This window comes from Natator depressus, chromosome 4, assembly GCF_965152275.1.
Source record: "Natator depressus isolate rNatDep1 chromosome 4, rNatDep2.hap1, whole genome shotgun sequence".
NCBI classification, from domain to species: domain Eukaryota; kingdom Metazoa; phylum Chordata; order Testudines; family Cheloniidae; genus Natator; species Natator depressus.
The window spans coordinates 121,186,408-121,212,981 of NC_134237.1; the positions used below are offsets into that span (position 1 = coordinate 121,186,408).

At 39.4% G+C, this 26,574-nt stretch overlaps 1 protein-coding gene across 12 annotated transcripts in view; it reads right to left on the reverse strand.

Annotated features, from left to right (window-relative positions):
- The window catches only part of ADD1 (adducin 1), a 123,910-nt gene that overhangs the window by 55,357 nt on the left and 41,979 nt on the right, over window positions 1-26,574 (reverse strand). For all 12 annotated transcript variants that reach the window (XM_074951787.1, XM_074951786.1, XM_074951782.1 and 9 more), the window contains exons 2-4: window positions 9,429-9,641; window positions 8,033-8,195; window positions 7,032-7,183 (exon numbers count right to left, since the gene is read on the reverse strand). In XM_074951787.1, the coding sequence (XP_074807888.1) occupies window positions 7,032-7,183; window positions 8,033-8,195; window positions 9,429-9,623 (510 nt within the window). In that variant the 5' untranslated portion in view covers window positions 9,624-9,641. The remainder of the gene's footprint in view (window positions 1-7,031; window positions 7,184-8,032; window positions 8,196-9,428; window positions 9,642-26,574) is intronic.

The window sequence follows — 26,574 nt, forward strand, 5'->3', positions numbered from 1 at the left end:
AATAGAGTAAGGAGTCCTTTACATGGAACCTTTTAGGTTCTGCTGATAAGTCAAACTTTTAAGGCCGTCTACAGATCACTATTTATGATGCTCTATTTTGCATGAGTGGTACAAATATTAGTCTATATGTTCTCACCATTTAAGTTTGCCTGTTCCCCCTACTATTAGCCATAAATAATCTACGTATATAGAATTCTGCAATCCAGGAAAAGAAACGAAGGCAGTGAGAAAAATGGAATTTTAGGAGAAGTTCCTGATTGGCAAGACAAAGATCTGATCTTGCATGTCACAGACAAGTGAAAGTTATTGTGAGAACAAAAATTCCTTCATCTCTCTCCATCTTAGCAATGTTTCAGAGTAGCAGCCGTGTTAGTCTGTATCAGCAAAAAGAAAAGGAGGACTTGTGGAACAAGTCAACAAGACAAACAAATTTATTTGAGCATAAGCTTTCATCTTAATAATGCCACTTGAGTACAATGAACAGTTTTCAGAAGTATAACCTGAAAGAGGAGGACAGAAACTGCTCTCCCAAATAAAGGAAAATACCCATGAAGATACAGTTTAATTTTTGGAGATGTGATAAATTAATTTGAAGCAACTTAAGGGGAATGGCTCTAGATTTGAGCAAAAAGGTGAGTCTAGTTCAAGTAGAAATGTAATAAGAAAACTGAACTGCAAACACTGATCTTAGAGTCTGGCACTGTGGGGAAACTTTTCTTTGCTACCTTTTATGGTTCAAATCGATAGTTTTGTTATGTATATTGATAGCACTTCAACATTTATAATCAAACTATTTAGATATAGTGCTTTTTCCCTCTCAAGCTAGTTACTGGTTGTTATCAGAAAAGACTTGCTGGCATCCTTTCGTCTGCAAGAGATGGTAGGAATTGCAGCCTGTGATGTAGATGGTTTGCAATGTCTCATGTGACTGAATAGTCCAATCTGAGATTTGCATGATCTTTGGCAGTTATTGCAAATGTATGTATCTTGGCTGGGAGCTGCTTGCTTCCTATGGGCTCTTTTCTCTTCAAGCTGTAGGAGCCAGCTCCTGTCATGGACTTTGATACCCTGATGGAGACGATGGAGTCACTTGTTATGATCACTTGCCAAGATTTCCCATTGATCAGGATCAATTCCGAATTCCTTCATAGTTCACTTGCATGTGTCTTTATAGCAAAGCTTGGGATGTCCTGTTGTTCTTGTTCCCTATGATAGCTCCCTGTATAGCATGTCCTTGGGTATGCGTCAGGCTTCCAACCTCAGATGGCCCAGCCAGCGCAGACGTCTTTGCTTGCACAGGGCTGTCACACTTGGTAAATTTGCCATTTGAAGAACCTCTGCATTGGTGACTTTATACTGCCATTTGGTGTTGAGTATGAGGCATAAACAATGTAGGTGGAAACTATTTATCTTTTTCTCCTGATGAGCATAAGTTGTCCATGTTTCCCCACCATCCATCAGCGTGCAGAGCATGCAAGCTTGGTACACTAGCATTTTGGTCTTGATGGTAAGCTTTGAGTTGTTCCATGCTCTTTTAGTTAGGCTGCCACCACCTTCCTCCAGTGAGAGGTTGGTGGTCACTGTAGCACCTAAGTAGCTGAACTTTTGAACTTCTTTTAGCTGGTTTGCATTTAAGGTAACTGAAGGATCTTGTGGAACCTCCTGCCCTAATACAACTGTTTTCTTGATGCTGATGGTGAGAGCAAATGCCTGACAGGCACTTGAAAGGTGGTCCATGAGTTCTTGTAGTAGATCTTCATTGTGGGCTATGAGGGCAGCATCATCAGTGAATAGAAGTTACCTTATTAGCACCTTTTTGACTTTGGTCTTTGACTTAAGTTGGAACAGGTTGAAGTTTCCCATCTGATCTTGTGCGGAGATGCACTCCATCTTTCATGTCCTTAAATGCACAGTTCAAGAATACCAAGAAGAAGATTCCAAAGAGTGTAGGGGCAAGAACACAGACATGATATTTTCTCTGCGTCAACTTCAAGAAAAGTGCAGAGAGCAAAACTGAGGATTGTATATCGCCTTTGGGACCTAACCAAAGCATTCTACAGACAGCAGATCAGGTCTGTTCGCAATATTAAAAAAGATAGGATGTCTATCAACCCTATCAAGTCGTATATGTTCATTCCACAACAACAAGAGAGCAACTGTCCAGTTTGATGGGTCCACTTTGGACAACTATCAGGAAAGAAATATAGTAGAACCTCAGAGTTATAAACACCAGAGTTACAAACTGACCAGTCAACCACACAGCTCATCTGGAACCAGAAATATACAATCAGGCAGCAGCAGCAACCAAAAAAACCCAGCCGAACAAAATAAATACAGTACAGTACTGTGTTAAACGTAAACTACTAAAAAAATAAAGGAAAGTTTAAAAAAAGATTTGACAATGTAGGAAACTGTTTCTGTGCTTGTTTCATTTAAATTAAGATGGTTAAAAGCAGCATTTTTCTTCTGCATAGAAAATTTTCAAAGCTGTATAAATCAACATTCAGTTGCAAACTTTTGAAAGAACAACCATAATGTTTTGTTCAAAGCTACGAACATTTCAGAGTTATGAATAACCTCCACTCCCAAGGTGTTTGCAACTCTGAGGTTCTCCTGTAATGTCCTTATTTTCCATTAAACTGAGCCCTTGATATGACTGGTAACTACTGCTTACAATATTCTGAAGATTTGATAAGGGATATATATACCCAACACCTTCTGGACAATTCTTGCTTGTAAATATTTTTATTACCATATTTGTCTCTCCCACATGGGGCTTGATTCTCCAACTCCCTGATTCACAGCTGCCTGGACTTAGGGAAAGATAGGACTGCACAGGGGCAGCCCTAATTTATGTTAGTAGCAAACATTGGGTGTAGCAAAGCTCTGCTCTGCCACTCTTCCTCCTCTCCTCCCTATGCTCTGCCCCTGGAATGCCCCCAATATGGTCCTTCCTCCCTCTTTATACCAGGAGATTGGTGGATGGATGGCTGACACAACAGGTGGCGGAGCTGCCTTTGCCAGATCTTTGCTAGGGGAGAGTTTCCTAACATAATAAGATGCTTGCTACAGAAATAGAATAAGAGTAGTAAGTGAGGCTATTTGGCCCATTTCAGATTTTTAAGAGAATTTCTACTTTTTTCTTTTTAAAGGTTCAGAGCTGTATAAATGCCAATCTACAATATCACCAGATTTATATTCATATCTGTCATAAATAGAAAGGGAAGGGTAAACCCCTTTAAAATCCCTCCTGGCCAGAGGAAATCTCCTCTCACCTGTAAAGGGTTAAGAAGCTAAAGGTAACCTCGCTGGCACCTGACCAAAATGACCAATGAGGAGACAAGATACTTTCAAAAGCTGGGAGGAGGGAGAGAAACAAAGGGTTTGTGTGTCTGTCTACATTTTGTCTTTGCCGGAGATAGACCAGGAATGAAGCCTTAGAACTTTTAGTAAGTAATCTAGCTAGGTATGTGTTAGATTATGATTTCTTTAAATGGCTGAGAAAAGAATTGTGCTGAATAGAATAACTATTTCTGTCTGTGTATCTTTTTTGTAACTTAAGGTTTTTGCCTAGAGGGGTTCTCTATGTTTTGAATCTAATTACCCTGTAAGGTATTTACCATCCTGATTTTACAGGGGGGATTTCTTATTTCTAATTACTTCTATTTTTATTAAAAGTCTTCTTGTAAGAAAACTGAATGCTTTTTTCATTGTTCTCAGATCCAGGGGTTTGGGTCTGTGGTCACCTATGCAAATTGGTGAGGCTTTTTATCCAACATTTCCCAGGAAAGGGAGGGTGCAAGTGTTGGGAGGATTGTTCATTGTTCTTAAGATCCAAGGGTCTGGGTCTGTAGTCACCTAGGCAAATTGGTGAGGCTTTTTACCAAACCTTGTCCAGGAAGTAGGGTGCAAGGTTTTGGGAAGTATTTTGGGGGGAAAGACGTGTCCAAACAGCTCTTCCCCAGTAACCAGTATTTGTTTGGTGGTGGTAGCGGCCAATCCAAGGACAAAAGGGTGGAATATTTTGTACCTTGGGGAAGTTTTGACCTAAGCTGGTAAAGATAAGCTTAGGAGGTTTTTCATGCAGGTCCCCACATCTGTACCCTAGAGTTCAGAGTGGGGGAGGAACCTTGACAATATCTATCCATATTAGCTGGTTGTCACAATTTCAGATACATCAGATATACAGTATCCATATTAAGGGGGCACATTGGTATGCCCCTCTAATATGGTTCTCTTGAACTTTCTTAGTTTCCAGTAAGGGAAATAACTGCTATAATGTCCATTTTTCAGATCCTTTCAGTCTGAGTGCTATGGTAGTATACATATTTTATTTGAATAAGGCGGCAATTATTTTACACATAAGGTATGTATTAATAGTCCACTAGTGCACATTGTGGTGTCTCTTAACGTTGTCTTTAACACCATGACTATTACTGATCATTGCAGATCATTTGTCAATTAGTAGTTTATGACTTGTATAGCTATTTCCACTCAATCAACAGCAAATGGATGCTTATTTTAATTATTTTCAGAAAAACATTTGCATGGTGGTATTGTACACATATTGCTTCAAAACTGTAACATTCCTCACATGATATTCCTCTACTAAATTACTGTCAGGCCTAATCTGATGAAGACATCTTTAAAAGGCAGAGTGGCCTGCAGAAATATCTTTTTAAATAGGTCTTTAAAAAAAACCAAAAAACCCAAACCCCAACTTACTAACAGACAGCCTGATTATTTTTCCTTCCCAATATTTCCTTTTAATTTAATGCTCAGTGAAAACAGAAACTGGCAAAGAGAAGCGTAAGTCGAAAAGCAATTAAGGGAGGAAAAAAGGCTTGTTTGGTTTCTCCCCTGGAAGAGGTGGATGACTCTTCTGGGAGGTGAGCCTCATAGCTTGAGAAATGATGCCATAAAACACAGGTAGCTAAGGGGTCACCTCACCATTTAAATTCACGTCTCTCATACAGTGTTTGTACATCCCATCTGAAATGTATTTAATTACTGCAATAAAGTACCAAATTAGTATTTTTACATTGGCATTATTTCCCTTATACACTTGCCAATTTTGCCTTCGATAGTGTCACTACAATTTTATTATCATTCCTTATACTGAGACACATCAGTTTGGATGGCTTGCTGTCCCCTCAAGCTTGACATGGCCACAACCAAGAAGCTTCTCATTTAAATCCAGTCTACTACCCCGTTCTTCATTAGGGTTGATAACAGTGCCATCCTCCTCATAATTTAGGGGTGCGGGGGAAGGGTGGAGGGAGAGTGGTTAAAATTTAACCCTTTCCTCTCCTTTTCACCTTCCATCTAGCATTGAACATGCACTGTTGCTTTTTAATCACATTTCTAAAAATTTCTTTCTATGCTGATTGCCAAATCATTCTTCCATGTCAGAATCAACTCTTGCCTTGAGTACTGCAATCTCTCTTGGGACCTTTTGATGCTAACCTGGCCCTCTACAGTCCATTCAAAATGCTGCTGTCAAAGTCACCTTTCGTACCAATGTCAGCAACATCACCAGCTCCCCATTGCACTATGCATCAACTTCAAACTTCTTATAGCCTTGTTTCAGAGACCCTACATCTCTGCCAGCAGCTCCTTTCATGTGCCTTTGTCCTCACTACTCCACCAGTGATGCCAGTCTTTATATACCTACCTTTATACCTACTCTGAGCCATGGAAGAAGGTATGGATATGTTTATGAACTTTATGCTTAGAAAGGCACCCCTTTACTTCATTCAAGTCTCTCTTACAGTATCAATTCTGTCAGCTCACCTATCCAAACTGATGGGGGTGGTATAAAAAAATTGTTAACAAAACCATTAAGATGTTCATGTTCTTTAACAAGAAACTATGTGATCTTATTAGCATCACTGTTGCCTTTCAATTAACCTTTTCCCTTATTTATGACCCTCATTGGGTTGTGTCATGGCTGGGCATGAGCTATTTGTTTTTACAAAGTACATACCACAGATTTTAGATACTCAAGAAAATACTTATCAGTAATAATAAATGTCATTATTAATTTAAATAGTAACATTAGTCATCTAAACCAATTGAAAAAAAATTAAGGGCAGCCACTTGTAATATGTCAGAACAACAACTTCGTATTTGGAATATCCATACACAATTCAGCTCTGTTATGAAGACAATAGACTGGGTTTCCTACTACAGCTGGGACTCTAATAATGACACCCATTTTAGCTCCTCATCTGGCTCATGAAACCTCCCTGCGCTGCCAGTCATTCTGTCAAGTATTATTATGATGAGTGCCAGTAATTACTCACTCAGTCACAATGAAGATAGCTGGCAGAGAGTGTTAAGCTAAGTGTTCTAAGATCAAATGTACCAGGGGTTTCCGATTCTCAGAAAGGGTTACTATTGTACTATGACAGGTTTCAGAGTAGCAGCCGTGTTAGTCTGTATCTGTAAAAAGAAAAGGAGTACTTGTGGCACCCTAGAGACTAAAATTTAATCTCCCCACTATACTTTCCACTGTATGCATCCGATGAAGTGAGCTGTAGCTCACGAAAGCTTATGCTCTAATAAATTTGCTAGTCTCTAAGGTGCCACAAGTACTCCTTTTCTTTTTATTGTACTATGGGCATTTTCAAAATTTTCAATAATATTTAATTAAATGAACAAAAATAGACATTTTATTATATTGAAAAAGAACCCTAAGAAGTTGCTTACTGAATGAAGCATTATTCATTCTACTTAAGTCATTAAATGCTTGAGCCTCTGAAAAAAAAAACAAAAACAAAAAACAAAAAAAAACGTGTTTCATCATGAGGACTTTGGTGTACAGTCTCTTAAGACTCTATTCAAACTAAACTGGCTGACATCCAAGCTGTTCTATTCTTAATTCTTGACATGCCATGATGAATCTCTTCACTATTATACTGTTTTCAATACCACTTCATTTCTGTTGCAATCAATAAGAGAGTGGGAAAGAGGTGGAAAATATCTATTTATAGAACAATTGTTTAGCTATGTGTTGATCCAGTACTCACTGTTATATGATTGTAAATAAGCTGAGACCACCCAAAGAGATCCGCTAGTCTGTAGAAAGCTGCCAATTTACATCGCAATAACTTCTCCCCTTTCTCATAAGCAATGGAATCTGACCCTCTAAGGTCATTCACTGGTGTCACCATGCCAAGACCTGAAAAGGAAGAAGTAAAAGCATATGTAAATCATGTGCTCAATATCTCAGTTAATGTCCAACAATATTCTACCACATCTACTGCAGCTGTTCCTATAATGCTACTGACAGTTCACTGGACAACCAAAGAAGTCAAAAATTATTAGTTTCAAAAAGGGATATACCTCCACCAGCTAGACCTCTGATAAAGAGCATTTTCTTTTCCCATGGATAGCCCATTTGGTAAATATTTGTTAAATACAGAAAGCATTATTCAGTTGTATTGCAGATTTATTAGTGACAGCATATTTTTCAATTAACACATCTAATTTAAAAGGGCTTTAATATAAACCAGGGTTTCTCAAACTGCATTGCACTGCGACCCCCTTCTGACAACAAAAATTACTACATGACCCCAGGAATGGGGACCGAAGACAAAGCCCCTCCGCTCCAGGCAGGGGGGCCAAAGCTGAAGCCCGAACCCCGGCCTCCTGGGCTTCAACTCTGGGTGGGTGGGGGTTGTAACCTGAGCTTTTGGTTTCAGCCCCAGGCCCCAGCAAGTCTAATGCCAGCCCTGGTGACCCCATTAAAACTGTGTCACGACCCACTTTGGGGTCCCAACCCACAGTTTGAGAACTGCTGATATAAACAATATACACAAATAATTATTCTTTATAACACTCCAGCATTTACAAGTTACTTTAATTGATTTGTTTGTTTATTTTTACAGCATCCCTGTGAACAAAATGGGCTGGTATTTCAGCTTGTTCACAACATTGTCTCTTCATTTCAAAACTTCCTTAAAAATAATTCAAGTACCCATTACAAGTTATGGCATATCTTTACCACAAATGATCCCTGTGCACTCACTCATGTTTAATGCAGCCATTCCACCTTGTGGTGCCGCTGGGTAGACATTTGGTATATTTGTTGTCATGAAATCTGCAATCTGCTGTAAAGCCAACAAGCCTGTTGGGTTCTTTCCTTTCTTAAACTGTTCCTGGATCATGGATTCCAATTCTTCACAAAAGGCCTAGCAACAAAGTATTGGATATTGTTAAACATCACAAAATTGCAGAACCCTAACCAGCTAGATTGCTAGCCTCACACATTCCTTCCCTAGTATCTCCTCAGCACTCTTCACTCAGGGAAACACACTGCACCCTGCAGTCAGCTGTGCACGCCCAGTCAGCTGGTGGCAGTCTTATTGGGCCTGTTTCTGTCACTTAAAAATGTTGCTCTCCGCAGTTCCAAGTGGCATGAGTTTTATCAGCCTTTGCAAACTAACAACTTCCCCCCTGCTCATGAAGGATAATACAACATGTAAGACTGTTAGACATGAAGTAGAGAGCTAAAGCTTGCACGAAGGGGGAACAAACTGAAATAGGGGTATTAGTTGGGATCAGTACAACAGGGTTGTTGCCTACCAGAAAGGCGACAACCCTAATTATGACATCACAAAACATGCACACCAATTCTTCTCAGAGAAGACATTTCACAAAAAGTGAGTCTTGTAACCCACTCATTTGCTATGCAAAGACTAAACTGCCGAAAGAAGAGAAAGCCATCTGAGCAAAGAGCAGATTTTAGTCAAGGACACATATTTAAGTACCGTGATAAATTTAAATCGATCACTTTATCCTCTGGCTTCCCTTCTGGAAGCAAAGGGTATCAAAAATCTACTGAATATTTCACGAAGTAATGACATACGAGGAAAAGTTACAAGAGGAAAATATGTCTACCTTGGCTAAACAACAATTAAGAGTTGAAGTAATTACAAATATTTGGATTTAAAACATTAAAAAGCAAGGAGTAATTTAAAATGGAAAAAGGAAGTTAAAATAGGAGCAAACAGATCCAATTAAGTGAGTACCAGAAAAGCGTCTTCCTGAAGAGCATGGAACTGTCTCCCCAATAAAATGATGAAACTCTACTAATTGGGACAATGAAACTCGACTGGACACCACACTAGAAAATTATGCTTTAAGGACCACTCTTACATAGGCAAGGAGATCAAATAAGTCTTAGGCTACATCTACACTCTGTGGTTGGGGTGTGATTCCCCTACTCATGTATATATACTCATGCTAGCTCTCATCAAGCTAGCATGAGTATAAATAGCAGTGTAGCCACAGTAGCAAGGGTAACAGCAGTGGGGGCATGTAGCCTTAAACATCTCTAACTTCTGTTGAACATATTGTGTCACAGTGCAAAGTGACCAAAATCAGAATATATAACACTGAGGGAAAATATGGTATTTTCTTACTGGGCTTTGCAGAATCATGGAGACTCTCTTCTTTTGTTCCATCATGTTGAAATCTTGGCGCAGGTCAGGAGCCATATTCCTCTCTCGCAAGTACTCGGGGTTATTTTCATCAACTCGATCAAAATACCTTTCTTTGTGAGGTGCTGTTGTTGGGGGTGGTGAAGTCACCACCGTTGCACTGGAATCACCATTCATAGCAGAATTTTAAGGGTCCTAGGGAAAATCAAACCAGGAAAAAGGTTAGAACCTAGACTGATAATACACAAGTATTTACAAGACAGCAACACAGATCTGTATTCAAACATGTTCTTGGTTTCAACACAGCACAAAATCAAAAACTAAATTAGTTTGGCTTCCACACTGCATAAGCCACAGTTTTAATAGTATGCATGGAGGAAGCCAGGTATATTTTGTTAAATTAAAAAGCGCATAAAAAGTAGTATATACTCAGGCATATAATTTTGAAGTAGTAAGGTGGAAAGTCAAACAAGACAGCTATTCAAATAGTCTCTACTACAATAGGCTCTCTATGTAATAATGCACCTTTAGTTATCCATTCAGTTTTCACATTTCCTACAGACAATACTAGAAGGATGGAGATCAGAATACGAAGTTTTCTAATGTACAATAATGACACTTAGATATGCATATAAAGTGGTGCAAAATGACATGTAAGATTCAATATTCCCAACATCAGCACTGAAATGGAATCACCAGGTTTTACTGACTACGTCAGTCCAAAATACGGTGAATTGTATAGTTAGACAGAAATATTTGGGAAGCATTTTTAAAAAGAGGTTTAAAGAAAAGTATAATGGTTTATATTTAACATATTAAATTTAGTTAACTGAAGACTACTTGGAGAAATTCTCTTACACTGCTGTCTCTCCAGAGTGTCCTGGTATTGTTAAAATTTAAATTATTTATAAGGATTTCTTTTAGCAGTATACACTCTCACATTTTTACTTGCATTGCACCAGAGCATTCACATATTAAAATACAAGATCTTAACAGCTAAAAAACCCAACGACATTATTTTACTATATATGCAAAAAGCAAACACCAAAATAAAACAAAGGTCAGATTAAGTAGCCCACAAGCAAGCTTTGTTTTAAATTATTTCTCATTTTTAAGCTGTGTTCCTATCAGAGTAAATTGCAAAGCTCCTTTTGTCACTATTTTATAGCGGCTGATCTCTCACTTAATTACAGCCTTTTATACCAAAAGCTATTGCCCTAACTACATGGCCTGATTTTCAGAAGTACAAAGCTCCCACAAATACCAGACGGCAATGGGAACTGCAAGAGCTCAGCTTTGAAGTCTCCAAAACTAACTCCCCTGATTTATTATGTGAACATTATGTTTAGGATATGTCTATAAAAATATAAATAAGTGTTTCATACTTTTGGTACTCAAAGCAGTAAAAAATATATCATGTTTGCTAATACAACAGAATTAATTTGGTTTTTTATCTTGTGATTTACAATTCTGAAATGGATGTAAGAAGAGAAACCATATCAAAAGACATACATGTGAAAAAAAAGTTCTTGTGAAAAGCAAATACTACGTTTATTCTAAGTATGTTCTGATTAGAGCCCACTGCAGTATCAGAGTACTTTTTTTTGAATTTGACACCAGAGAAAAAGAAATAGAGACTTATCCTAATACTGTGTATTATATTTGTAACGAATGGCGTTAAGCAAGGCTGCGTGCTCTCACCTATGCTATTTACCGTTCTTTTTGCTGCCACGGTGCTAGATTCTTTCAAAGACTGTGACCAGAGTATTTTCATGCAGTTCCACACAGATGGCAGTATCTTCAATCTCCAGTGTCTATGCTTGCACTTAAGTGATTGAATTGCTCATTTGGGAGTTCCTCTTCGCTAATGACTGTGCACGCATAGCAAATAGCACCAAAGATATACAGCATCTAATCAACCGCTTTTCTAGATTGGTAAAGTGATGTGGACTTTTTATCAGCTTCAAGAAAACCAAAGTACATTAGCAGCCTGTGGCAAAAAAAAAAAAAAAAAAAAAATGTATTCTTCCCCTGAAATAGCAATTCCTGACACTACTTAATGTGGCAGAAAAAAATTGCTATCTTGGCATCATTTTATCGAGTAATGCCATGATCAGTGATGAAAGTATGCAGCGCATTTCTAAAGCTAGTCCTGTCTATGGCTGACTTTGTTGCTATCTTGTGAAATGACAATTCAACTTCACACTAAAATTAGTTTCTATCGTGCAATCATGTTAAGTACTCTTGTCTACGACTGTGAAACATTGACACTATAGCAGGCACTAGAAGCAACTAGAGCGTTTTCACATGTGCTATCTGCATCTCATCTGAATATCAAGTGGTCAGACAGGACACCAAACATTGAAGTCCTGGACCTGCGCTGCATGCCTAACTTTGAATTCTTACTCATACAAGTGTAACTTCGCTGGACTGGTCACCTTGTTCGCATGGATGATATACAACCCTCCAAAGCCGTCGTTTATGGGCACCTGAAAATGGGAGTACAGATGCTGGGAGGCCAACAAAAACACACTCAAAGCTCACCTAAAAGATGGCCAAGTTGACCTAAACACATGAGAAGCTGCTGCCGCCAATAGATCAGGATGGAGCAGACCTGTATAGAACAACAGAACCTGCATTCCTCCTGAAAACATGTTTCTTCCTGGAAGCCATTCACTGATAAGAGGTTAAATAAGACCAACTTTGTATCACTTTTGAGACTGTGCCTTCCAATCCCTGAACATCCAGCCTATTTGTCTGCATTATGTTGTCCCATCAAATTTAGACTACGCTTTTTTGGAGCAGAGACAAGGTTTTCCTTCATTTACCATACAGGACTGACAAATTGACATCACTTAATACACAAAGTAGTTTACTCATCGTTGTAAAATTGATTTTTGCTGAATAAGTCAGTATAATATGACCATATATTATAAATACATACAGCGTATGCAGGACTTGAAGACCCTTGCCCCTCAGAGTCGGTAGAAATTTTGCCCAAACAAATGGGGCCAGAGAGCAACTAGTGCCTTTCCCCATGGGAGGAAAAAAGGAACCAAATAGCCATAGAACTGCTGCGCTATCTTGCTAAAGTCATCCCGTTCCCCCATTCTGATATCTAAGAATAGCATCTCTTTAGATCATAAAAGTGCCTGTTGGTATGTCATTGCCTAGAGACAGTAACAGGAAACCCAATATACAATTCAGATTTAAGAATCACATCTGGTCAGTTATACAGATCAATTCCAGGCAGAGATGGGAGAATGAGGGAGGAGGGCAACCCAGACACTACTAGTTTTTCAAGAGGGGATGATGCATAGTGCAGAGAGGCTTGAACTACTAGCTCTTCTGTAGGAAGGGAGGAGCAGGGGAACAGAGCACTCCAAACACAGCATCTCCTTTATGAAGGCAGGAAGGAGCCAGGCCTAGAGCCACTCCTGCTTTCCCTAAAGGGAATAAAACAGAAAATAGGAAGTGATAGCACAGCTGCCACATACATACTTCTGTGGTTACTTCAGAAAGAGGTTGGGGGCATCTTGAACAGCTTCAGTGCCGAATGCTGCAAGAGTTGAAATGGTAAGGCGGAACTGGCTGCACTTGTCTGCAGGATTTACAGAACACACTTGTGATAGCAGTGGGTAGCATCTAGTGGAGAACTTCTTGCTCTTTTGGAGAGCTCCACTCTAACTCAAAAGGAGCCTGATAGTAAAAATAAATCCCATCAGGCAGGTAACCTCTGAAGAGATATTTCAAGCCCACCTTTCACCAAGATCTCTTTCATGGTTCAGCCACAAAAAAAGCTGAACTTGTGACTTAGGAAAGAGCAGCCTTTAACTATTTTTGAACAGTAAGTCACCTTTGCCTGTGCAAACTAGGCAGAACTACAGGAGTTAAAGCAGAATGATTTATCAAGGCAGTTTTCTGTCTGTATTTGGTATCAATGACAAGTAACTCCCTCACTGCAGAGATACAGGGAATAAAGCAGAACCATCATTCCTTTCCAAAGAATTCTCTGCTCCACACATTACACACAACCAGTTTTGCCTTCAGCTAAAAGTAAAAACCAGGCAGTTTGTTCAGTCTAAAACTTTGATTATTTTCCATATTCTCATTTCATATTGGTTTTGATATCCCTTGAACTAGTCACAGCATTTTTGCTTTGAGGTATATGTATTCTTGTAGAGCAAGTAGGTCTGAGCACACACACTTGTTAAAAACAAACACACACTAATTGCTTTAGGATACTTGACAGAGAAAAGAACAAACCACTCATCACTTCCCTGCTTTTGAGCAGAGTTCAATCATTCACTCTTAAAAGCTTAAAGTCTGACTGCTACTTTAAATTACCATTAGCACCTAAATTAAAGGTCTCCATAAATCAAACAAAGACATTTGTGCCAGCACAGTAAGTGTCGTCTTCCCCTGCCCTTAATCCAAGACACCCATCTCTCCTTGGAAGAATTTTTAAATCTTCTATGCCTTACAGCCTCAAATGAGAGATCCTCTCTCCTGTCCCACTTCCATGCTCGCTCTGTACTTCCCAGTGACCTTGTACTAACATTCCTTCTCCCTTTCCATGTACTACTCTAGCTCACCCAGATCATGCCACCCTCTTCTGTGCACCACTCTGCTTACATCTGAACTGTACCTCTCAACTCCCTCCATCTTGTTCCATGCTCTCTCCCCCTGTTCCTATTCCATCACACTTTCTCTTTATGACATGTTATTTCATAATCCCAAAGAAGAAGGTAGATTGGACTAAAATGCAGAAAACTGTACATGGTAAGTTAACATTTGGTGAGGATGACCAACCCTTTGGCCATTTCTCCTCCCACCCTCCCTTTCATGATTTTCTTGCCTCCCTTTTTTTGTTCCCCTACCTACACACTTGACTAAAATGTATCTCTTACATTTTATTTTGGAGACTACATTTAGACAGTTGCAGAACACTTTCCAGGCAGAAGCATTGGTCGTCAGGTGGCATTCATAAATTGAACATAGAGCTCCTACGTACCTCTGAAGCCAAGTGAATAATTTGTTTAACAAGTTTAAACTCCACTGTCCTAGTAAAAAAAAAAAGGGATTTCAACACTGGATAACTGGGTTCAGCAGTAATGTACAGTTAGGTCAGCAAAATAAAGCACAGTGCTTAACTAGATCAAAATTTACACTGCACTCTTGGACATCTACGAACCCAAATCATTATGGTCAAAATTCTGAAGAGAGTATCTAGTGATTTTTGTAGCCAACTTGAGACAATTTAAAGGGGGTTGGTTTTCAAAAGGTGAGTGCTCAGCACTTAATGAAACTAAGGCCCTTTAAGGTGTCTCAAGTTGGGCACCCAAAATTACTACTCACTTTTGAATATCTTAGCCAATGGCACTTATGCCTTCAAACCATTATACAAACAGAAAGTACTTAATTCTCAACAACAGTGATAATGAGAAGAACAGACTGATTATTTTAAGGCCAAAAAGACCATTATAATCATCCAACCTGACATCTTGCTTAACAGAGGCTACAGATTTTGACATAGGGATTCCTGCACTGAGCCCAATCACTTGTACATAGTTTCCCATCCTACAAAATAAAGTGAGGAACAGAGGTTAAGTGACTTGTCCATGGACACACAGGGGGCATACCAGAATTAGAAATGAAGAGGACCTACTAGTTCTGTTCGCAGTCTACATTCATATAAAAATAAAATATATGTTCTGAGTATATTCTTTAAGTATCAGACAACAGTTCCACTACAAGGTGAGAATTCTATATTAATTTAAGTCAATAATGCTTTTATTTATTGCAAAAAGGTTAATTCATCAATAGTTGAGATTATTAAGAGAGCAGAAGGTTAGTGGGCAGTTGATATTACTTGACATTGATTGTACGTCTGAAAAAACCTGAGTGCTGCAAATTAACTTTATGTTGGTTTAAACATTTCAGACCAGTCTTAGAGTTACAGAAATTCCATATTTTTTGCATAATGAACAAGAAGAATGAACAACAAAGTTACATCATTAAGGAAACCTTTTTAATAAAGTGTGAAGAGTGGAAAAAATAATTTGAAAAGGCAAGAACAGTACTATTAAACATGATAGCATAAAAACCTCATCATACCAGATTCTACTCTCAGTAGCTCTATTGAGAGTTTAGTCCCAAATTGATATACCTCCAAAGAGTAACCTTTGAAAACTATTCTGTATCCAGTACTAATTTATATTAGCTTTTAAAAAAATCTGAAACTCTTACTGCACTTCTGTGATATTTTCTATGTGGTTATTTCAAGGGGCGTATGAACCAACCTGCAATAACAGTCTTTCATTATTACTTCCACTTATTTCAAATTATTTTGAAAATTACACAGTGGTCAAAGCTGTTTTCAAAAGGTTCTCCTTTAATGTAAGGGATGCATCATTAGACACAACATTGATTCTGCTTCACTGTTTCCCTTTTGCATGAGATTGATGCCAGCCTGACAAGATAATATCAAAATGGGAATCTGGTATCTTGCTAAAGTCATTGTGTTCCCCCACTCTGACATCTAAGAATAGCATATCTTTGTATCATAAAAGTGCCAGGAAACCCAATACACAATTCAGATTCAAGTATCATATCTGGTCAGTTATATAGATCAATTTCAGTAGACCCAAGCCCACTGCACATTATTAGCATATATATGATTTCTAAGGTTCAATTTTCTTTACTTTGGCTAGTAATTAGAGCTAAGAAAAGACTATTTTTCAATGCAATACCGGTCTGTTCCATTATGAAGGATGTCTGCCAACTCATTCATGGTACTTCCACTGACAATAAGGTAAGGATTTTTTAATCTGAAGCAAGCCAGAGAGATTTGACAAAACTTTACAGAATCCCTCACAATCTGGACTTGTTAACTTCATTAGGAAACACTCTCCTCCCCCACCACCACCCCTTTTTTTTGGGGGGGGGGGGAAAGGAGTCTGACTGGCGGTCCAATCAGAACCCACATCAGATATGGAAATGAGATCATAAAGACAAGGAAGCAGTACAGGCTTTGCTTTGCTAGGCACATACATATTCATTCTGTGCCGCTGAATGTCCTGTGCTGATCCAAAAAGCTAAACAAGAATGGGCTTTCTAGATCTCCCCCCAAAATTAAGGCCTTGTCTAAACACTTAAAAGGTTTCCCACTATAGCTATACAAGCAAACCCTACTAGTGTACATACAGTTTAAGTGGGCAAAAAATTCCTTTTGCTGGTATTATACCAGTCCCCTGAACTGATATAACTGCATTAGGGTTGCCAATTTTGGCTGGACATATTCCTGGAGATTTAATTACATGACATAATCTTTAATTAAAGATTAATCTGTAATTCCCGGAGATTCCAGGCCAATCCTGGAGGGTTGGCAACTCTAAACTGCATCTACACTTGGGCATTTGCAGACATATCTATGTTGGAGGGTGAAAGGGGGGAGAAGAATCAAACCATCAAATCCCTAGTTGACACCTATATTGGCGGGAAAAATAAAGTGTAGATCAGGCTGAAGTGTTTTTGCAATTGGCTATTTCCAAGTAATTATATAAAGAAAATTACAGTGAACACCACAGATTACAAAAAGTCATAACAAGTTACCTCAATTTACAGTAACAGTGAAGTGAAACAATCTATTCGACCACCCCTCTGGTAATCATGTACATATAAACATTAGAGACTTTCAAAGCAAACTACTAAATTCAGATGAAAAGTATATTTAACATACTATACATATATATAACCTAGCTTCAGAGTACAATAAAACTTTTGCTGGACACTAGTACAGGAAATGAGGAACTGCAGTGTTTATTGTACTTGTACTTAAAAGAGGGAGTTTTCTGTAAAATTCAAAGCAGTATCTGAAACCTTTTGGGGGGAGAGGCATTTTAAATTTATTTTTAAAAAGCAACAGCAATTCTTAGTTTCATTCCAAATTTAATCCCAAAGGGAAGTTTCGACACAGAGTTACACGTATGGTAGTAGGAAAGACTTTATCATGGAAATACTGCTACCCAAACCACAGCATTGTGTGCATCAACATCTAGAAACTTGGAAGAATATATCTTTCACGCTGTCCAAGTTACTCAATACCTAACAACAAAGAAAACCATGTGCAAACATATTCTTTAACTACCTGTATTACAGGAATTCAGGAAATATACATGGTTTCAAAATATTAAAGACGTTTGACTCATGGTTAAATATGGTGAAAAAAAGTTTCACACACTAAAAAAGTAAGTCTATCAAATATAAAAGGTACATAAAAATGTAGTGAAATCTAGCAAAGTAAAATTTAATTGTGGTAATCAAGATGGCAGCTGGCAACACATTTCAGACCCCAAACTTTAATACTTCACACATTTTAAACTAGTGCCCAAGATAGGCGTTAGACTAGATTAGCCCTGGTTTACTGTTCCCTAAGGCATTTATTAGCCTATTGGAAATGTGCCAGTGATCTCAGTCCCCCTTCCTAGTGGGCAGGTGTCTACATTGCATACACAAATTGGAAATATTGGACCAGACTCTGCAGTTCCTTCTCAGGATTCCAGAAATCTGACATTGCAGTTTAGAAATGTCTTTAAAAAAGGCCTCAGCCAAGGCCAGACTGAGGGCAAGTGAAGAGCAAGTATAAAATGTATTTTTAATTCATTGGCTCCAATACTTCAGGATATCCAAGCTCAGTCAGTATACATGAAAGAGGCTATGGTCCTGTGGAAAAAATAGTATGGGTTCATATAATTAAAGACTGTATCATAATACATATAGAAAAGAGCTGAATTAAGGCTGCACAGGCAACTTTAAGCATTTCCTAACTTCTGAGTGCTTGACTTTGCAATTGTAATGTTCTTTTAATGTATTTTTTGTATATAGTATATAATTACAGCTTTATCATATCTTACACTACCGCATTTTGATTACCTTACTTTTACCTCAGTGATTCCTACATATTTGCTCTTGCTCTTCTAAAAAAAACTTTTTAGAAACACATTTATTCAATCATCTGCCCTAGAAAAATTAGCAAAACTAGTGTAGAAACAAGTTATTTATGATGTCCCATTAAAGTTTCCATCTTTTTCAACAAGTGTATTCTTCAGTGTGAACATTTTGGCAGTTTTTTCTTGGCATTTCAAATGTTTCCTGTTGAACTTCAAAAAGGAAAAGCTGGCACCATCTTAGGAAGCCCAAGAGCTAATAAAGCAAGTTCATGATCGGACTAGTTAGCAGGCAGAGAAGTCTTTAACATACCAGACAATAATTTTCCTTTTAGCCAAACAATCCTAGCTGACATTTCTTCTAAGCTTCCTCTTCCCTTTGTGTTCAACAGGAAGAGATTATTTCACAAGCAGGAACATTTATTGCTGTCCTTAGAATCCTAATAAAACTGGTTGTTTGTTTATTTGTACAAAACAGAACTGCTCACTTGAACTGGCACTAAATACAAATGTAATCTTCATGTTTGATACCAAAAGACATTGTGAATTCAAGACTGGACTCTTATATGGTTTATACCAAACACTATCAAAAGCTTAACTTGCCAGAGGTGATGCAGTTTATGGGTGGATTATTATGCCAGTCCTGGCAATAACCAGTTCTGGCAAGCAGAAAGATTAGAGAGACAGAGAGGAAGAAAAGAGACAGAAAAACTGAGGCTGGTGGAGAAAAGCTAATTATACAAAGATTCACTTAAGCTACAGCATTTATAAACTCTATCAGCAAGTATTCCCCATTATCAGCCTGATCCAAAGCCCACTAAAGTCAGTAGGAGGACTTTAACCATATAGTATTAGAATGCATTACAAAATTACATGAAGATTAATATGGACAGGATCAAAGACTGAGATGCCACCAGCAAAAACATTGAAGTGGACACTGAGGTTTATAGTTTGTAACTGGTGTCCACATGCACACTGTGCATTGTCTCGCATCTTTCAGAGGTGTACGAGATTACAGCATCTGCCAGGTGATGTTCTGAAATGGCTCAATGTAGACCACTGCTTCCAGGATCGATTGAAGTCTGGAAGATCCTGATTAAGCCCAATCCCAAAAAGGCTTGCAAGAGTTCAGGTGTCTTCAGAAGAGTCTGGAGGTCCTCATGAATTGGTAAGTTCAGGTAGGCCCTGGTTTGTTTGTACTCATAAGTTGTATGTGTCTCTCTCCAGATCTTTAGCGTGGGTACATGTTCTGGAGTGGGCAATCATTGAACAGGTGTTGATTTTAATGTTCCAGTTATAATTCTCACCAGGATATTGAGCTGCATGTCCAGAGATTTGGTGAGCTGTCTGCTCAGACTGGTGAGCAATATTCAGTGATTGAGTACACCAGTGATAGAGTTGCTCCTCTAAGCGTGTGTGGGCATTGGAACCTCATGTTGTGCCTGTGAGTTTTCACGTTTTTATCTTTTTTCGCATCTTTTCCAGATTAGCATTAAAAGTCAAGCTTCTATCCAAAGATACACCCAAGATAGGATTCATTTCAGACCCATTAACTGCAAAAGGTAACATTAAGTGGTTCCTTGGTGGCTTTGTTGGTTAGATAAAAAGCTATTACCAAGGTTTTGTAGGCATTGGGATGGAGCTTCCAGTTTTGAAATTATTCTGGCCATTATCTTGAGGTCAGTGGAGAGAATGTCACTGATGGTGGTGAGGTCTTTGCCTTGTACTGCAACAATGTGGTCACCACAAACCAACTTACATGAAACTGTGTCAGGCAAGTCACTAATGCAGATGCTGAATAGTGACGGAATCAACACAGATATTTGGGGTAAGTCACCACTGACCTCTGAACTGCCCATTCAACAGGAAGCGATATTTACAGTTGCTCAACATTATGGCGAGGAGTCACTTAGTACTACAGCATTTGATGACTCTTGATGTCTTGAGTAATAGCCCATATCTCCATACTGTATCACAGCCAGCAAAAAAATCAATCAACCAACGCTGTTCCCATCTTTAGATTCCACTGGAAGCCAGTCTTGATGTAATTAGTAATGGCAAGAACCTGGTCGCAGTAACTTCATTCTGGTCTAAAACTGACCTATTCCTTTGGCAGGATGGCCTCAAAGATGGGGTAAGACAGGTAAATAAAACTCTTTCCATTAATTTACGAGTTATGGAGAAGAGTGATATTGGGCAATAGCTGGCAGCACCAGTTGGTGGTTTCCCTGTGTGAGGAGGGCAATCACTATCGCCTCCCACCAGCTTTTTGGGATCTTCCCCATCGAACGTATGGCGGCGCTTATGTCTGCCAACCATGGTTGTCCCTTTGGCCCCAAATTCTTAAGGAATTACCAGCAGCTTTTCTACTTTTAGTGGCCATAAGGAACTAGTTTATTTCTTCTGTAGTTTATGGGGATGATAGTGGTGAAGTGGCAGGGCTTTGTTGGACCCCTAGAAAAAGCTCTTTCTGAACCTTCTGACTAATCAGCTTGTCAGTTCTAGTCTATAAATTACAGAGAAGGTGTGAGGCGACAGCACTGACTGTCACTTTTGGTTGATGGTGTTTACTGAGTCAGCAGCTCCAAGCTTACAAAGGAGTGCCCAGGCTTTGCAAGTGGAATATGAAAAAAGTCAAGATCCTACACCATGTCTTTCCATTTCTTCAGGCAAGTAGAGTTCAATGTCTATTAGTCCTTTTGTTGTGTCTGGATCACCACTTTTCTCATATTTTTTGAAGACTAGCTGCTACCAAACAGAACAGACCTTGCAATAGCCATGAGGACTGTATCACAGAAACTTTGAGAAGAAAGTGAACAATGGCATCATAGTTTTCTGCGATCAGCTGGATAGGGTGCATCTTGTCTTCAACTTCTGTGGTACGTGCAGCCTACTATAAACCAGAACAAGAGAATTTCCTATTCTGATTATTTTTGGAGTAAGAATTACAATAGCCTTTAAAGTGGTTTGGTTAGGAAGGACACGTAAACAATGAAGCCTAAAAATCTGCTTCAAATTAGACAGGAAATTGCATTTAGAAAACTAGTACAGATCTATTTAGTAGCAGATAGCTATGGGCCTTTTGCCATGGAAAACCTGAAATTGCTCTTTGATTGTTAAAAACTAATAAAGATTTTTCTTTGCTCAATAAACCATGGATCACAGAAAAACATGGTCTGGAGAGGCATTTTTGTAAGTATGGAGTTATTTATTGGTACATTCTACAGAGTATGTCTAAGAAAAATAAGGTCTAATGTTTGAAACATGGCAGTAAAAATGACCTAAGAATACCTCAATTCCCAGCTGTCTTCTATTTTTCTGGTGTTCATTTCCATTAAAGGGCAAACTGCAGTGATTAGTATTTGGTACCTTTTATAGCCATATAAGTTACCAAATATGTCCCCTAGTACCCTCAGTTAGGAAAGGACTTTAGAACCACGTTTGAACATATTTCCAGCTAAACCAGTTTTTACATAGTTAAGTTAGAACATCTTTAAACATGCTTCTAAGATGGCTTGGCCCTATCTACACTTGATGACCAGAGTGTAGAAACTGATTTAGTTGACATGTTTCAGAGTGATAGCTGTGTTAGTCTGTATCAGCAAAAACAACGAGGGGTCCTTGTGGCACCTTAGAGACTAACAAATTTATTCGGGCATAAGCTTTCGTGGGCTAAAACCCACTTCATCTCCCATCTTTTCATGTACCGTGTATATATACTTGCTACTGTATTTTCCACTCCATGCATCTGATGAAGTGGGTTTTAGCCCACGAAAGCTTATGCCCACATAAATTGTTAGTCTCTAAGGCGCTACAAGGACCCCTCGTTGTTTTTGTTGAAACCAGTTAAACACAGCTGCTACTTAATCTGTTCAAAGTTCAGTACAATTGAGAAGAGGCTCAGAATATGTATATAAGGCCAGATGCTATTCTTCACACACGCAGAGCAAACCAGCGCTAAAATGGGATAGGTGATTCCCCTCCACCCATCCATACTAACCAGGGATTGAAAAGAGTGCTACTTCCAAACTTCTGAAGGCAGGAGAGCTCTAGCCCCTCTGCCTGGATTGGACAAGTGCTATTCTCCAAGAACTCCCCTCCAATTTAGCCGAGAAAGCGAGGAATCTCCAGACAAGGAAATCTGAAGTGGGAACAACAGTATAAGCAAATGCCAGTTGAGGAATTTCCCTCTACTTCCTAGGTCTTAGTGGAGCAAAACTGAACCTGACAGGAGAAGTGATATCCTATTTGGAAGTCCCTTATCTGCATCCTCTTCAGGAGGATGAGGATCCAGGATCTCTACCCCAGCAGCAAAGCTCTGCTCTCTGAGGAGAGAAAGGGCAGAGCAAGAGATTTCTCAGAACCAGCTAACTCTGTCCTGTATATGGCAAGAGAGAGAATAGATGACAGAGAGCCCTTCTTAGGCAGAAGTGAAGACAGACCTAGCTAGAATCCTAGGGTAAAAACACAATACAGACAGTTCCCTTTTCACTTACCAGAATACCAGTTAGGGAGAAGGAAGAGAATTCAGACAAAGAAGAAGGAAGGGATACCTTGATTTGGTTTTAGGAACTTCATGGTTAATGCAAGGCAATATGCATTTTTTAATATCCATGTTTGGTAAGAAATGTAATTCCCAAGGCTCCTCCATGCTAAAAACCCAAGGAGAGCACTTTGTCAACATCTGCAGGTAGGCTAGGTGACCTGGCTTCTATTTGTAATCATCCGAAGAGTTGTGAAACAGTGATAATAATACTGTGAGGGTTTGTCTTCCCTGCAGCATTAGTTTGAGTTACCGACACTGGAGTTAACTCCTCTCAAGTCAGCCTAGCTTCAGTGAGAGAGGTCATACTGTAAAACACTGGAGCTGCACAGAGTGCCTGGATTAGCAGCACAGAGTAGCTGAATCCCCATTGCATTATTAGCTCCCGTGTCAACAGCACTTGAGCTTCAAACTTCACTCCTTGACAGGCCAACTAGGTTGACCTTAAAGCACCATTTACCTTGAGCTAGAGATACTTGTGTGTGCATGGGAGCTGGGTTAGGGGCAACAATTGAGTTATACCTCGAGCTAACACTACAGTGAAGATAAGCTCTGGCAGCTCAGAATCAACATCTATATTTGTGTACATGGAGATTATTCTACCAAAGCCAATCTAACACCCTAGCTCAGACAGTGGGATATATATGCTACTAGAAACATTAGCTTCATGCCATTAGTCTTTCCCTCTAGTCCCTTGGAGCTTGTGAATTGACAGAGCAAGACCAGAGAAAACAAGTGTGCTTGCCACAAGGAAGTGAGACCATCTAGGGAGAACAGGAAGAAGGAAAATAGGTAAAATTACTACCTCCCTCCCGGGTAAAAGTTGCCCAAGAACCTCTCAATTGGAATCATTCATTTGGGGTTAAACACTAGTCTACCCACATTTTCACCCAAGCGCCCAACACACCCAAGCTCCCAGATAAAGGACATGTTACAGAATATAAAACTAAATTTCCAGCAGCTAACAGGAAAAGTGCATCTTTCACTGGAAAAAAAATGCATTTCCTTAATTTTTAACGCAGACAAAATATCTACCTCATATAGAGAGATTGTTTTGGGCCTAGTTTCTTGCATTCTCACTTGCTTCCTCTAACTTTGTTCTATCAGATCCCAGACCTCAACAGGCAGGAGCCAAGAGTAAAGGCACGAAGTTAAGGTTTCTTCTGATACACAGATCCAAGTGTTTGAGCTAAAGTTCCTTTAACAGAATAATCTCTGTGCATAAAACAAAAGATCTGGCAGTGGCTTTTTTAAGTACCCGTGAAAGACAAAAATTTTGTCGACAACATCACAGTGTAGACAAGCCCTAAGAAGGAAAGGGAACTAGAGACACTTAACTTGAATGTATCTGTTTTACCAGGTCCCTGTATTCTTCCCAATCCCAGCCTCCTACTTTCCTCTGCCTCCTTGATCAGCTCCTTCTCAGGCTTCTGAGCTGAGCAGGCTTTGCACAGGTCCTGTTTCCCACTTCCTCTTCTGATAATATGGTTTTCTTGTCTCCACTAACATTCCACAACCAGTTCTGTGTCACCAACGTAAGACCACAAGCATGTATGGCACCTCACCCACTGACAGAACAGCCATTTCTAAACTTTCAAGTCTTTTCTAAAGGTAAAGTGAAAGGTTTCAAACTAATGACCTAGTTCATCATTACCATTTTCTTGGTTTGATTGTTTCTAACCAGTTTCAACTTGTTCTCCTACTCTGCCCAATGGCTCCGCGAGAAAACTGCTGGCACGGATTCAGCAGTTTATTGTAGCTGGGTGAAAGATTCAGTACAATGCCGCCAGAGTCAGGCTATACTGCAGAACAGCTCACATCACTGATTAGAGAGACACACATATTCTGGGAAACAAGCCTGAACAAACATGTTTAGCTTATCTCCGGGGCCTAAAATGAGGTACACCAAAGATGTTCACTACATGGGTACCAGACATTTTTACAAACTGATCTTTCTGTGCAAACTGGAAAGCATGAGTTTCAACAGTATCCTTCCCCATTCCTTCCATGCAGGCACATCATCTGTACAGCTAGAGGCCCCACTGTGCTGGGCGCTATACAGATATATTGTAAAAGAAACAAATCCTACCCCAGTGAGTTTATAATTTAACTAAAGATATGGTAACAAAATAAACCAAGAGTTAATTATACCTTGTCAAGGTTCCTTCCCCACTCTGAACTCTAGGGTACAGATGTGGGGACCTGCATGAAAACCTCCTAAGCTTACTTTTACCAGCTTAGGTTAAAACTTCCCCAAAGTACAAACTATTTTACCCTTTGCCCTTGGACTTCCACTGCCACCACCAAATGTTTATCTGGGTTTATTTTATTAGGAACGCATTGTTTGGAAATGTCTTTCCCCCCCAAAATCCTCCCAACCCTTGCACCCCACTTCCTGGGGAAGGTTTGATAAAAATCCTCATCAATTTGCATAGGTGACCACAGACCCAAACCCTTGGATCTTAAGAACAATGAAAAAAAGCATTCAGTTCTTGAAAAGAAGAATTTTAATAGAAGTAACAGTAAAAAAGAAGTAACAATAAAAAGAATCACCTCCGTAAAATCAGGATGGTAAATACCTTACAGGGTAATTAGATTCACAACATAGGCAAAACCTTAAGTTACAAAAAGACACACAGACAGGAATATCCATTCTATTCAGCACAGCTTAATTTCTCAGCCATTTAAAGAAATCATAATCTAACGCATATCTAGCTAGATTACTTACTAAATTCTAAGACTCCATTCCTGTTCTGTCCCCGGCAAAACCATCACACAGACTCACTCTTTGTTTTTCCCTCCCCCCAGCTTTTGAAAGTATCTTGTCTCCTCATTGGTCATTTTGGTCAGGTGCCAGGGAGGTTATCCTAGCTTCTTAACCCTTTACAGGTGAGAGGATTTTTCCTCTGGCCAGGAGGGATTTTAAAGGGGTTTACCCTTCCCTTTATATTTATGATTATGTTATAATCTAGCTTTTGACACTGTCTCCCACAGTATTCTTGTCAGCAAGTTAAAGAAGTATGGGCTGGATGAATGTACTATAAGGTGGGTAGAAAGTTGGCTAGATTGTCGGGCTCAATGGGTAGTGATCAATGGTTCCATGTCTAGTTGGCAGCCGGTGTCAAGTGGAGTGCCCCAGGGGTCGGTCCTGGGGCCGGTTTTGTTCAATATCTTCATAAATGATCTGGAGGATGGTGTGGATTGCACTCTCAGCAAATTTGCGGATGATACTAAACTGGGAGGAGTGGTAGATACATTGGAGGGCAGAGATAGGATACAGAGGGACCTGGACAAATTGGAGGATTGGGCCAAAAGAAACCTGATGAGGTTCAATAAGGATAAATGCAGGGTCCTGCACTTAGGACGGAAGAACCCAATGCACAGCTACAGACTAGGGACCGAATGGCTAGGCAGCAGTTCTGCAGAAAAGGACCTAGGGGTTACAGTGGACGAGAAGCTGGATATGAGTCAGCAGTGTGCCCTTGTTGCCAAGAAGGCCAATGGCATTTTGGGATGTATAAGTAGGGGCATAGCGAGCAGATCGAGGGACGTGATCGTTCCCCTCTATTCGACATTGGTGAGGCCTCATCTGGAGTACTGTGTCCAGTTTTGGGCCCCACACTACAAGAAGGATGTG